This window comes from Balearica regulorum, chromosome Z, assembly GCF_011004875.1.
Source record: "Balearica regulorum gibbericeps isolate bBalReg1 chromosome Z, bBalReg1.pri, whole genome shotgun sequence".
Lineage (NCBI taxonomy): Eukaryota > Metazoa > Chordata > Aves > Gruiformes > Gruidae > Balearica > Balearica regulorum.
The window spans coordinates 38,170,939-38,183,785 of NC_046220.1; the positions used below are offsets into that span (position 1 = coordinate 38,170,939).

A 12,847-nucleotide genomic window follows, 5' to 3' on the forward strand; every position below is an offset into this window, starting at 1 on the left:
GTGGGTTGTGTTTCAGGGTGAAGTTGATGCAAGTGGGTATTAGGCGTTTGTCCTGGCCTGTGCAATGAATACATTTCCTCTCCCTCTTTGCAGTCCATGACTGGTTATTTCTGCCCTTGCTCTGCCTTCAGTTCAATTTGTTTAGTGAATCAGAGTCTAGAACTGATCTGGTGGAAGAAAACAACCGTTTTTTCTGTGTTATTCTTCAGTCAGTGTTTTATGGCAACACAGCAAAGGTGATACAGTCAGTGACAGGAGGGTGAGAGCAGGCTGAACAGCTCTGCTACTGCCACCAAATCTCTGCACTTACTACCAAAATTTTGGTCTAATGTGCAGCATAAGACAATGATGGCCATTTATACTGTCTGTTGTTTTTTGGTTCTTATCATTTTGATTATACCATTTTAATTAGGGGAGGGGGAACATACGGATTTGGGAAATTTTGGTATTTTTAATGGACTGCTGTCTGCTCAGACAAGGTACGATTAGCCCTGCCTGATGCTGAAAGCTACAAAAAATAGCACTGTGCATTTCTCCGTATCATCCTTTCCATTGCTGCTCTTCCTGCCAGTATTTAGCTCTCATAATAAAGAGTGGGTACTGGATTGTAAATCTTCTGCTATGGTAAAACACAGATTTGTATGTATACTATATATGTAATAAATTATTTTTTCATGTATTTAAAAAGGAAAATATCAATAAAAATTAAATTTTCATAAAATAAATACACTTTTGGAATGCCAACCAATGAAATATCATTTATTTTAATAACCTGTACCTCATAGGTATTTTTCTACATTTTAATCCGTTTAGCTAATAATTCTTTTATAAAAATTCAGAAAGAATTAAAATTCCCAGACTTGCATTTGGATTGGGCAACCTGCAAAAACATTGCACTGCTATTGAAATCAATAGGAGACTTGTGAAGTCAGAACTTCGTATGCAGGTTTTTTTAAAGCAACTTTGTTCCTAGGAAAATAAGATATAAACAGAATAAAAAGAAAGTACACAACCCCCCCACTGAAACACCAGAATAGAAATAGACACCTTATTACAAAGTAGAAAAGAGAACAACTGAATTATTAAATTCAAAGGCGCTGGGTTAACAAGTAAGTAATTGACTGGCTCCCCATCAAAGGAAGACAACAAAAAGAGTTCTTGCATAATTTGTCAGTGAACTAGGTTGCTATTTACTTTCTCCTCCAAATCTCCAATTTTTCTAATTGTTTAAAATGAAAACACTTGGAGACGCTTGGACTTTAATGCATACATGCCCAGAATAACTGTCATTTCCATCAGTACGAGTGCATCATAGGACCAAAGAGAAGGTTGTGGGCCTCTTGTTTACAATACAATTTACAATACAGTGGAGTTTGTTGACCATGTGATCGTCTGTGGACACGGAAGAAAACATGACTGGGAGGTATTTCTTTGGGAAGCAGAGTGCCTGTCTAGGGTGATGCTCCAGCTGGAGTGTGGCTCCTGGTGCAGAGGGCTCAGGACAGGGAGAAGGAGGATGAGCACCTACGAAGGCAGTCACACAGGCATGGCTGAGCTTTAGATTGTACTTGGAAAATACACCCCTATTACACTGCTGCTACTTCTCTTCCTCGCCACAGGGGCTGGCTTAGAGAAAGGAAGAATTTACTGTAAAAATCTGGGTTTTCGTAAAAGCAGGTCCCATGTTACAAGGTTGATTTAGTGCTGGCTTGCAGATTTTAATGCACTGCCCTATCTGAGCCTGCCTTGCAAAAGCTTAGTGTCATGTTTGGATTCGGGTGTTATCTCAGATCCATCTTTACTCTGAACTTTTATAGTACATTGACTTTTAACAATAGGCCCCCAGGAACCACTAATGGAGCAGAAGGAGTTACAAGTTTCATTTTCTTCCAAATATTTCATGTCATATTTCACAGGGTGAAAGTGTCTTAAGATGAGAATTGTTTCAGTATTTTCAGCTAACAGAAAAAACATCCTCCTTGTTTAGGGTCAGCTTCTGGCTCAAAACCTAAGCATCTGCACCAAAATTTGTAGGCGCATTTCAGACCTTAATTTTACATTCTGCTGATGTAAATTAAGTCAGAAGTTGATCAGTAATGATTAATGATCACTAATTTTGAGCAGTAATACTTCCAACAGTGTGGTTTTCCAGAGGAATAACTTGCAAAGCTGCAGATAATGCTCCCATTTACTGGCGCAGCCCACCCTTGGCAATAAGGTTGCCACGGAAACAGCAAAACTCTGATCTGAGAGAGAAGGGGTGAGAAAGGGAGTTGGGGGCAATTTACAGCAGTTTTTTTTTTTTTTTTTTCTAAATAAGTCAACTAGAATTTGTTAAAATTTTACTAGGTGAGAACCTAGCCTTTGCCTACAGGTCTTGGGGTTTTTGTGTTGGTTGGTTTTGGTTTGTGGTGGGTTATTTTTGTTGGGGTTTCTTGTTTATTTGTTTTGGTTTGGGTTTTTGGTTTGTTGGTTTTTTTTTTTCATAGGACAGTAAGCTGACGTCTGACTCAAACACCCAGTATGGAAAAAAAAATCTAAGTGATGTGACTCCAGTCTATGTTTTTTTCCTGCAAAATATTTTGAAGTAAAGGTAGATAGTCATGGCTCTATTTAATGACAGCGATGGGAACTTCAGTGCCTTTCAATATTTCTATCAGCTATGTGATGAGTCTCCCTTGAAATCACAGGAACACGTAACTGAGCTCTGTGTGCAGGTATATCAGAGACACAGAGGAAGACAGAATGTGACGTATTAAGTATGTACAAACAGAATAGATAAAATTATTTATACATTTTTTTAAATTAAAATAGCTACATACCTTCTTAAGAAGGTTAGATCATAATGCTTTTTAGCTTGTCTTGATGTTATCATCTTGCTTGTCTGTAACGACATCAGCGGAGGTTGTCTCACATAAATGAAGCTGGATTAATAAATGGATAAGAGATTTCTGGTATATATCTAGCTCATGAGGAAAAAGCTGGTATTTTCCCTTCTCAATTAACTAATCAAGAGAAGAAGTGTCCCCACAGGATATTACAAACCTTTGCGCTATCGAAATACTATCTTTTTATGTGAGGAATCAACCATTTGTGATATTAAAGATTCCACAAGACGATTTACTAAAGTAGAGCATTAACCCTTGTGTCCATCATATTACAATGTGAGGAATAGCATCCTGTTTGCTGGTGGCTTAATGCTGCATCATAGTAACATTAATTGTTTAGGGCTTATTGTAAAGAAGAATGTCAATTACGATGGCCCTGTAGCTACTTTTTGTGTGGTGCAATTAATACTCAGAGCAACATCTATATTTAAGTTTGTCTGCTGTATTCACTGTTTCTTATGACTTAGCTAACCCAAATTCAGTTTGGATGTTGTTTTTTCCAAAGTTAGTGTCTTTCTCATGCTCATTTTTTAAAAAAATTCAGTTTAGTCCACAAGCAATTTTACTGGCACTGGGCAGCTGAAATGCAAATGGTCTTTCAGCAGAATTTTAAGAGTTTCTAGCACTTGTTTGTATAGACTACATATTTAATCACAGTATGTTCTGGAACTAGATATTTTTGCTGATTCTGATTGTATGATTAATATTTATCTAAATATGATATGATTGATATTTCTCTAAATTCACGTCATTGAAAGTCACCTTTTTTGCATTCGGGAGAGTTTCTTACTACAGGTTGCGGAACATGGGAGTTGTATTGCCTGTGCTTCCTCTTTATGGTGATCACACCATCTTGCCTGGTTTAACTTGTGTATTGACATTACTTCCTACATTTGCATCTGCAGCAATTTAAATTCTTTCAAACCTCATCCTAACAATGGAAACCAAAATGTAGTTTCCCCTCTTTCCTCCCTCTAATCTTGCCCCCCAGTATCTTTTTTTTTCCCCCCTACCCTTTGCTGTTAATAGAAGTTACTTGCTTCTGAAGTATAGGCTGGAGAGGTAGTTAAGATACAGAAGGAAAAAAGGTGACAGGTAAGCATGAGCCCCTGAGAGCCACTTGGAGGGAGAAAAGGAGGAACAGTCATGTGAGATGCAGACTGTGTCAGGGTGAGAGGAGGATCCGTGAGAAAACAGAACTGAAAAATAATGGAGCAAAAAATCCTAAAAAGAGCAAATGGTCAGAGATGCCAAAACTACCAATAGTTCATGAGAAATGCTATACTTTTTCAGAGGCACTGTACACCCCCTCACTGTGTATGTATTGCTAGGATTATGTATTATTTTGCATTTACCAACATTGAATTTCCACCTACCATTTTATTACTGAGTCAACAATGAACTCATTGTTCCATGGCCACTTGTTACTCATGGTGCCAGTGTCTGGCTCATATCCATGCTAAAAGAAAAGAAAAAGGCTCATTTTCAACTTGGATTCACTTTAGTTGCTGACCTAGCATAGGTGCAGAGAGCAAGATTAGAGAGAAATTGTGGTTTGAATGTGTTGCTGTCGGTAGTGCTATGACAATAGTGGTACAAGCTTGTTTAGGGCTTGCGTGGTATAGTCAGTGTGCAGGCTACAGGCATGTTGTTGGAATTGCCAAAGCCATTATAATGCTCTGGCAATAGCTAGAATTAACTAGATCCTAATTTTGATGGCAGTTTATGCCTATTACAAGGTCTCCTAGTGTCATTCATTATTTCCTGGAGTTGGATTTGAACCTGCTGTCTGTATGACAAAATTACTTACGTTTTCTAGTCCCAAGAACTATAAAGGGCCATGTTTTCAAATGTTTAGTTCTCCCAAGTTAGGGCCAGATTTGTGATGGAGACTGGCTCCCAATCAGACACTGAAATGAGTACCAGATTTCAAGCGCTGGGCAATTCAGTGGCTACTACTCCTCTGCAACATCTAATGTCAGATTTCCAGGAGAGCTCAACATCCAAAGGATGTCTTGGTAGTGTTTCTGTGTCCAGTGAAGCAGTGTCAGCACCTTCTGCTGGTGCTCTGGGAAGCTTTTATCCTCTAGCTTTCCCTCTGCCTCTCTGTCAGTGGACTGATGATCATACTATTTTTAAATATCTACTCTGCTAATAGGGTAAATAAGTATATGCAATTTTTTCAAGGAAGTGTTTTTGTTTGTTTGTTTTTTGTTTTTGCATTAGGGGTCTCTAAAGGCAAACTTATAAAATCTGTGAATCTGCTGGTGCACATAGAGAGCAATCGAACATCAAACAAAATGTGCACATTCATGTTCCCATCCTGGATGTAAATGAACCAGCTGAACGCATACGTCGGGGAGAAACCCGGATTTGACTCCCCGCTTTTCCTCACCTGCCACCCTTGTGGACATCCCATGCATTGCTCTGGCAACACCCTCTCTCCTATGGGGGCTCTGCAACCCACCCTCATCTGCTCAGATGCTGGCTTCATTTTCTGGTGTTGCTGCGAAAAAGAAAGGTGCCGCCTGTGCTGGAAATGGGATCTTCCACTATTTAGCAAGGCTTTGCTGAATGAGTCATCAAAGCCGGCTGGTATTGGCTGGGCTGGTGAGCACCCAAGGGATTGCCTGGCAGAGGCTGCGAGGCCTCGCTTCATTCACAGAAAAGTGGGGATGCTAGCCAGCCCTTTCATTCACACGCACAGAATCTCATTCACATTTTGCAGTTTCGCTAGCCGCTTCTAATGAAGAGAGCCATTTGGGATCAATAGGGTTTTCTGGGCAGTACAGACATGTAAAAATAGCCTATGGTGTGTATATTTGCTGTTGCTATGCTAGGAGGATGAAGAGAGGAATGAGTGCTGTGTGGATGCTGTAGCAGGTTTGCAGTGTGGTGCTGAAAAGCTATTCCGCAGATCACTAGAAACCTGCTTTTACACTGACTAGGACATTGCCATTACTCATCACTGCTGGGATAAGAGGTGCTGACTTAATTTAATGTCATGTGTATACTAATTAAATACCTGTATTTGAGCTGGCTGTTTCACTGTACTTGCACTTTGTATGCTGCAGCCTTTAATCATGGGAGAGGGAAGGAATTCCATAGGATTTTTCCTTTAAATTGTGCTGCAGTTAGTAATTTGTTTAAAAAATAACTTTGCACTATGCAACTTCTCTGGTCTGAATTTGTTTATAATGCAGTGTATTGTCCTACATCCAAAAGCTATTTTGCAAAGAAGATCAATTTATAGAAAAGAGCCATATGGCTTGTGATGGGCATTGTGTATAACAATGCTGTACACATTTTGTATTTTTCAAAAAAATGTAGGGGAAATGAAATATCTGTTTTCTGCATGTTTTGCTAGTTCTGAGATCAAGTGTTTGTGGCTGACATTTATGCTTAAGAAGACCTGGTGCATTTTCTTATTTTTCACTGCAGGATGTCAGTTTGTTGCTACCTGGACTTTTGAATATTCTTTTAGGTTTTTTTTCAGTTTTTCAGAATTAAACCAAACATTCCAGTGAATTGAAGATCCTCTTCATGTTTTTCTTCAGAGTGAGTATCAGTGGTGAAAGAAAAAACATCTCTTAAACCTGTTGTTGGACATCTGAAAAATACTTTTCTTCACACATAGGTACTTTATGTAATTCCTGCATTAAAATAGAAGATTGTTGTGGAGTAACAGGGGAGAAGGATTTCTTTCTCTATCAAAAATTGGATGGAACAGTTTCTGTGAGAGACAGCATTGACACAAAGGCACTTGTAAAGTCTGTTAAGCTGCTTTTGTGGAAGAAAATGTGTATGTTATTTAGTTCTGTCGTCTGTTTTTAAAATACTTTGTGTGCTTAAAGGTGTTCTGAAAACCGTTAAGGTGTCTGTGTTTTGCTGGGGGTGGAGGAGGAGGGGGAAAAGGAGGATATATATGTGTAAATATTATCCAGATATTTGCTATCTAATTCTCACTTCTTTATAGATTCACAAATATGTGAGGTGGAAGAACATTTAAACAGAAGAATAAAGTGTGGTATTTCATAAAGGCTGTTAATTCAGTTTTAAAGGTAATTGCTTTTGGTACCAAAAGGGTGGTGGTGGGGGGGAGGAATTAAAGGTTGGAAGGAAATATCTGTTTGAGAAGATAGGAAAAGGAAATTTGAGAATTGATTGGTGCTAGTGTGCTGTAAGTGGGTGGATGGGTTTTTTTTCTTTTTTTTTTTTTTTTTTTTTTTTTTGCTACAGGAAGTGATTTGCAGTGTTCACTGAGCCTTTTGTTGAAAAGGGTCCTTCTCATTTGTGTGAGTCATGCTTTTGCTGTGAGCGAGTTGGCAGCTCTAAGCAGGACTGGGATCTCTGTCTTAGAAAACTGTTACTTCACCCAACCTTAACGGGGAACCATAAGAAATTTCTTTAAAAAAATATTTTTTTGGTTCTTCCTTATACTCTTATCTTTTTTACCCCAAAGTCTTGTTATCTGTCTGTGTTGTTATGAATTGCTTGGTATGTTAGCACAGGCATCTCCTGTGTTGGCATCAGGTTTGCCAGAACATATGCAGGAAACCAGATAGGAGGGCATGCTTCAACGTACCAAGTACAACCGCTTCAGGAATGATTCGGTGACATCAGTTGACGATCTTATTCACAATTTGTCCATGAACAGCAAGGTCTCAACAGTTGCTACGACTTCAACAACCTCTTCCTACCTTGTCTCGCCAGAAGTTCTCCGCAAAGACCAAGAAGATGGACCCACCACTCTGTGCACCTTCATCCATAAAGTGTCCCACTTGAAACTCTCTCACACAGGCACCCTTCTGGGTATCAAAAACCTCTCTTCTGCAGTAAAGGAGCTTGCTGTCTCCAAGTTGCAGGGAAGCTCGAGTGCTTGTAGCTCAGCAGCAGGGACTTCAGACAACACATGTAACCTTGTCTCTGCCACTTCGTGTTCTCAGCAGGACATGAGCAAGATGAGTTTGGGGAAAAAGACACGATCAGAGGAGTTGCACCCAGGAGAAGAAGACTGGAATCAAAGTAGCAGCTTTCTCAATAAACCCTTTCGAGGATGGCTGCACTCGAGTGAGAAGATCTTGGGACCTGGTGTGACGTACATTGTGAAGGTTGGTCTGATTTCTTCCATTCTCTCTTTTTATCAATGAAAAATTCTCTGCTGGTTTTGATGACAGGCTAGACAGGCTGAAAAGATGTTTATTTGTTTATTCTTTTTTTTTTTTTTGGTGCATAATGCATGGTATGTAAATGCAGGAAGGCAGGATTGGGAAGCTGTGTTAATTTGTAAAATTAGAGCAAACCTGCAAATAGATTCTTTGACAGATAATGTTCTACAGCTGTGTAAAAATTCTGTTCCTAAGCTAAAAGCTGGTTTTCTTACATTTTTTTTTTCCCTCCTTCTTCTGAATCCAGGTTTTCAGTGTTATCTAGCATACTGTATATATTTTGGATACATAGGCTTTCAATATGTCTGGTGCAATATACAGGAGGAAAGAAAGACTCCTTGATGTGTGAAGAACTGTTAATCTTGCATGATATTTCAGTTTGAAAATACCTCTAAGGACATGTGTGTTTTGAAAGTGAAATTATATTTGAAATCTTAGAGCAGTAAGGCACAGACCGCAATTCTTATCATGTTCTACAAATAGAAATAATGTTGTAAGTAGAGCAGGAAAATGCAGCTTGTTTTACATAATGAGAATTCAGCCACCTTAAATGTTATTGCTGTTTTCAGTTCATTGATACAGCATAGCAAGAGCAGAGTCCTAAGTTTACAGGGTAATATTTCCATATGCTTTGAAAATATTTGGAAATGACCTGTTAAATTAGAGCCTTTGGGAGAAGGGTATGTGCAACGTTTTTGTAGTCAGGTAAGATTCTGGTTACACCACCCAGCACAGTGTGCAGAAAGTGTGAAGATAACATTATTGTCCATAATTCATTCTTCAGTCACCAAGCTTTATTTACCGAGTGGCTTTTGTATCTTAAGTGTTAAACTGTTTTGTAGCAGACTAGTAATAAGATTACAGGTCTATTTTTAGTCTCATCTTATTTTGGGTATCAAAGTCCAAGTGTGACTTTGTATCAGGATGCTTTAACACTGAGTGACAACCTTGTTGCTTAACTCTCACCGGTTTTTCTCAAGTCTCATTATCAAAAGCAGAGTGCATATTTAACAGTTGGAGCACTAGGTAACAGTTTTCATTTCTTGCTGTTAGTGGTGATGGTAGATTTTGCAAGTGATGGCAGATTGGGCAAATTGGCCAATTCAGAGTGGAAATTGTACTGTCTTTTTTACTACTGTAAAATTTACTGGAACCACAAAATAGTCAGTGCCACCTTTCAGAATACAAACTGCTGCTCTGTTACTGTTAGAGAAGTGTTTCAATAAAAATAACCCACTGATGCTAGATACAGTGGTGTTGAGACCCCATCTTTTTTTTTCATGGAAATATTCTGCTTAACAGAAGGTCATTTACCATTTTCCCATTAGCTCAGGGAACTCAACTATTTTATTTTTTATTTTGCTTAGGATATTGTAAGCCTGCAGTTAATGACTGTGGGAATTCACTGCTGCTGTTTGTTTTACCTGAAGTGATCGCTATGAAGCAGAACAAACACAGTATTCATTTTCTTAATTTTTTCAATGGTTGACTTTCTGTATGCTGGAGGAAGATGATATCCTTGAATTGAAAAGGGAATTAAAATGATATACAGGTGGACTTACATTTGAAGTTAATAATTAACCCATATCTAACACTAACAGTAGAACAATATTTTAATTAGTGCAGCTGGTGTCAAATACACAAAAGTGTATTTATACACATTATGTGTATTAGAATTTTCAAAATAAGCCATTAGCACCATACAACTTATGTTTTTGGTGTTTGTTAATGTCATTAAAATGTATAGAGTATAGATTATTGTTTCTATTAAAAAAATAGGATGATATCTTTAACTTCATGCTCTCTGGCATACCGCGTCACAGACCAGTGCTTTAAATGTAAAAACAAGGGTTAAAAATAAATACCAAAATCAGTGGTTAATGAATGAATGAAAATAAACTGTTCCATAATTTGCCTGTTCATTAAGTATCTTAGAATTTTCCTCAGCAACTGCAGCATTCGTATAGATAAGAATAGAAGTGCAGTTCCCACATCATTAAACATTGTTAGTTCCCAGGGCTTTTATGCATTCAGACCATCAAATCAATACATTGATATCATACACTGAAGGGAAACATTCTTTGGATACCTCATGGCTATATTGACTATCTGGGGGACTTGTACCATGTTTGATTAGTACCATATGCCTTGCAGAAAATTTCATATGCCATTAGTTAAATGAGACAAAAATTAGATTTGTTGTTAACCAGCAAGGCTTTTATCCTTTTGTGTGTAAATGTGCACTGGGTTACTATTTTCTCATTAATCCACATTCAAAACATGAAAATTATCTATGGGCAGGGTAAATTGTAACTACTGGGCAGTTTGATAACTCAAATTGGAATCTTCCGAAGTAAGAGACACAAAGTTCCTCTGTGCAACGTATAAGAAATCTGTAACTTTACTGCTGTCCCCACATTTTCACATATTACCCATTTTTTAAATGGGCAGTGTAACTCTAATGCTTAAAAATGGGTGTAGGATTATGTGTTCTGATCTTCATCATTTGCTGCGATGGAACTATTTTTAGCCATAAAAATAGTGGCACTTTCAGTGTTTGGTTTTTTTTTTCCTCCCTGTGGGTTTCACATTGCATTTTTAGGTATTATTTTAATGGGAAAACTTTCACAGAAACAACAAAAAAATTTTTGTAACAAATTAGACAATGACCATAGCCATATTAGGTAACATAAAGTGGTGAGGTACTGATATTTTACTTAATACTAGTGGTGAACACTTTAACAAATTATGGATTAATGGAAAAAAAAATAATGAAATAGTTTGCTGTGATGGAAGTCATTGAAGAGCTCAATGTTTTCCCCATAGAGGGACTGATTACTATAGGGAGTGATTATAAATGTTCATGTTGTCAGACAAAACAAATACATATAATAAAAAAGTGTAAAACTGTTTAACATAACAGTAGTTAAATGTTTCAATGAAATCTGTTTCTTTCAATGATAAATATCAACTGATGAATTTAATTGGGTAATGGCATAGACATTTTGGGTTTTGTTACATTTAATTAAGAGCACAACAGTCAAGAGGCACATGTATGTCTGTCTTTAGGTAGCTCGTGGTTGGGTTTTGTAACAAGTGTTGATGAGCTTAAAATGCTGGTTTTCACCAGTTCAGAACTAAATAAACCCAAAATACTATAGCATAATTTTATAACCCTCTATACAGTATATCTGAAAGAGCTAACAAACCATGAAACCGAGACAGTGATATAGAACAGACCTGGGTAAATCTAGTGTTAAAAACAGATACAAAGTATCTGAGAGGTAGAAAGAAAAAAGGACTTCATCTGAAAGAAGCACCACAAGAGAAGCAAATAATATTTCAGTGAAAAGCATGTTAAATTATTAATATCATTGCAAAGTATCTAAAAAGTATAATCCTAACTACAATTATTTCTTTAAGATTTTAACACTTTGATGTCTTGGGAGGGGTTAACAGCGATTTATGTCTAATGAGGAAAATAGACATCTTTTGTGAAGCTGTTCAAACACATGACCCAGTAAAGGCTTCAGTTCTGCAAACATTTCTGCATGACACTGTTTACGGGAATGTTCTCATTGAAATAACTGAGGCTACTCCTATATGGTGAAAGTTAAGTATGTGCTTAAGGATGAACTGAATTGCTGTGTTGAATGCTCTTACTGCATCCTTTTCTTGTGTACTATAGTATTCCCTGCAGCACATACGCAGGCCAGCTGTGATTTTAGCAGATCTCTGCAAATAGACACAGAATTTACAAAATTAGTTTTCTCTTTAGTGCCTAACCCAGACTGCAAAGCACAGCCTTAAATGGAGCTAACACAGTGGAAACTGCAACATATCTGGTCTTCCCCTAGAAGATTTCAGAGGTCTTTGGAAGAATGTTTTTTTTTTTATTTTTTCTGTTCTAACCAGAATTGATTTGCTGCTAGTTTAAAGTAGGAGTAAGATACCAATGCTTCATGGCTTTGTGGTGATACTCTTTGCCCACCTGTTTGAAAGGAATCTAGCATAGCCTGTAAGAAAAACAGAAGAAGGTTTCTTGCTTCCTTCTTACTCCTTTAAATAGACATAAAGTCAAATTTACAATCTACTTGTTTAAATAAAGAAGAATATTAACACAGCAAGACATTTAGTTTCTCATTTTGGTTGATGCTAAATTTATCTTCCTTCATTATAGAAAAAATTGTGCAAGGTTTTTTTGTTTGGTGGTTGTTGGTTTGGTTTTTCTTTTTTTTTTAAATGAGATTTAAATTCTGCTTCTATCAGTCAAGTTGCAGTAGTGTTAATTGTGAATCACTAACAGGTTGACATGACCTGAGTAAAAACATACTCAGTAGGATTCTGTGCATGTGATTCTAATAATAAGGAACACAGTCCCAAAGCATCCTGTTTGTAATGAGGTTTACCTGTTTAAGAAGTGAGTTGTGTGTTTGAGCCATATGGTGATGGTAGGACTAAATACCGATCCTTTAGGTCGGGGTCTGCCATCCTCAACCCAGGTACCCAAACACTGTTAGTCAGAGCTCAAGGACTTATGAAACCGGCTTATCACCATGGATTTTAAAGCTGCGTGCACACAGGTTTGGGGAGAGAGAAGTAAGTGACAGACCGCATTGGTTTTAGCAAATAATCCCTCCCAGTACACCATATTCCTTTGCAATCAGTTAGTATTCTTTGCATTTTCTTTCACTGTTATTTGGGCTATGAAAGAAAGATATTGATGCCTGTTGCTCTGTTGAAAACCTCTTTTTTGAGCTCCATGGATCTGAAACACTGTGGGTCCATTGG

At 37.6% G+C, this 12,847-nt stretch overlaps 1 protein-coding gene across 2 annotated transcripts in view; it reads left to right on the plus strand.

The window, feature by feature from the left end:
* The first annotated feature begins 6,864 nt into the window (after positions 1–6,864).
* The window catches only part of SHC3 (SHC adaptor protein 3), a 63,961-nt gene continuing 57,978 nt past the window's right edge, over positions 6,865–12,847 (plus strand). The window contains exons 1-2 of one of the 2 annotated variants that reach the window (XM_075739460.1): positions 6,865–6,949; positions 7,835–7,999. In XM_075739460.1, coding sequence (XP_075595575.1) covers positions 7,841–7,999 — 159 coding nt within the window. In that variant the 5' untranslated portion in view covers positions 6,865–6,949; positions 7,835–7,840. Of the gene's footprint in view, positions 6,950–7,178; positions 8,000–12,847 lie in introns of those variants that run through there. The other variant, XM_075739459.1, reaches the window with a different exon arrangement.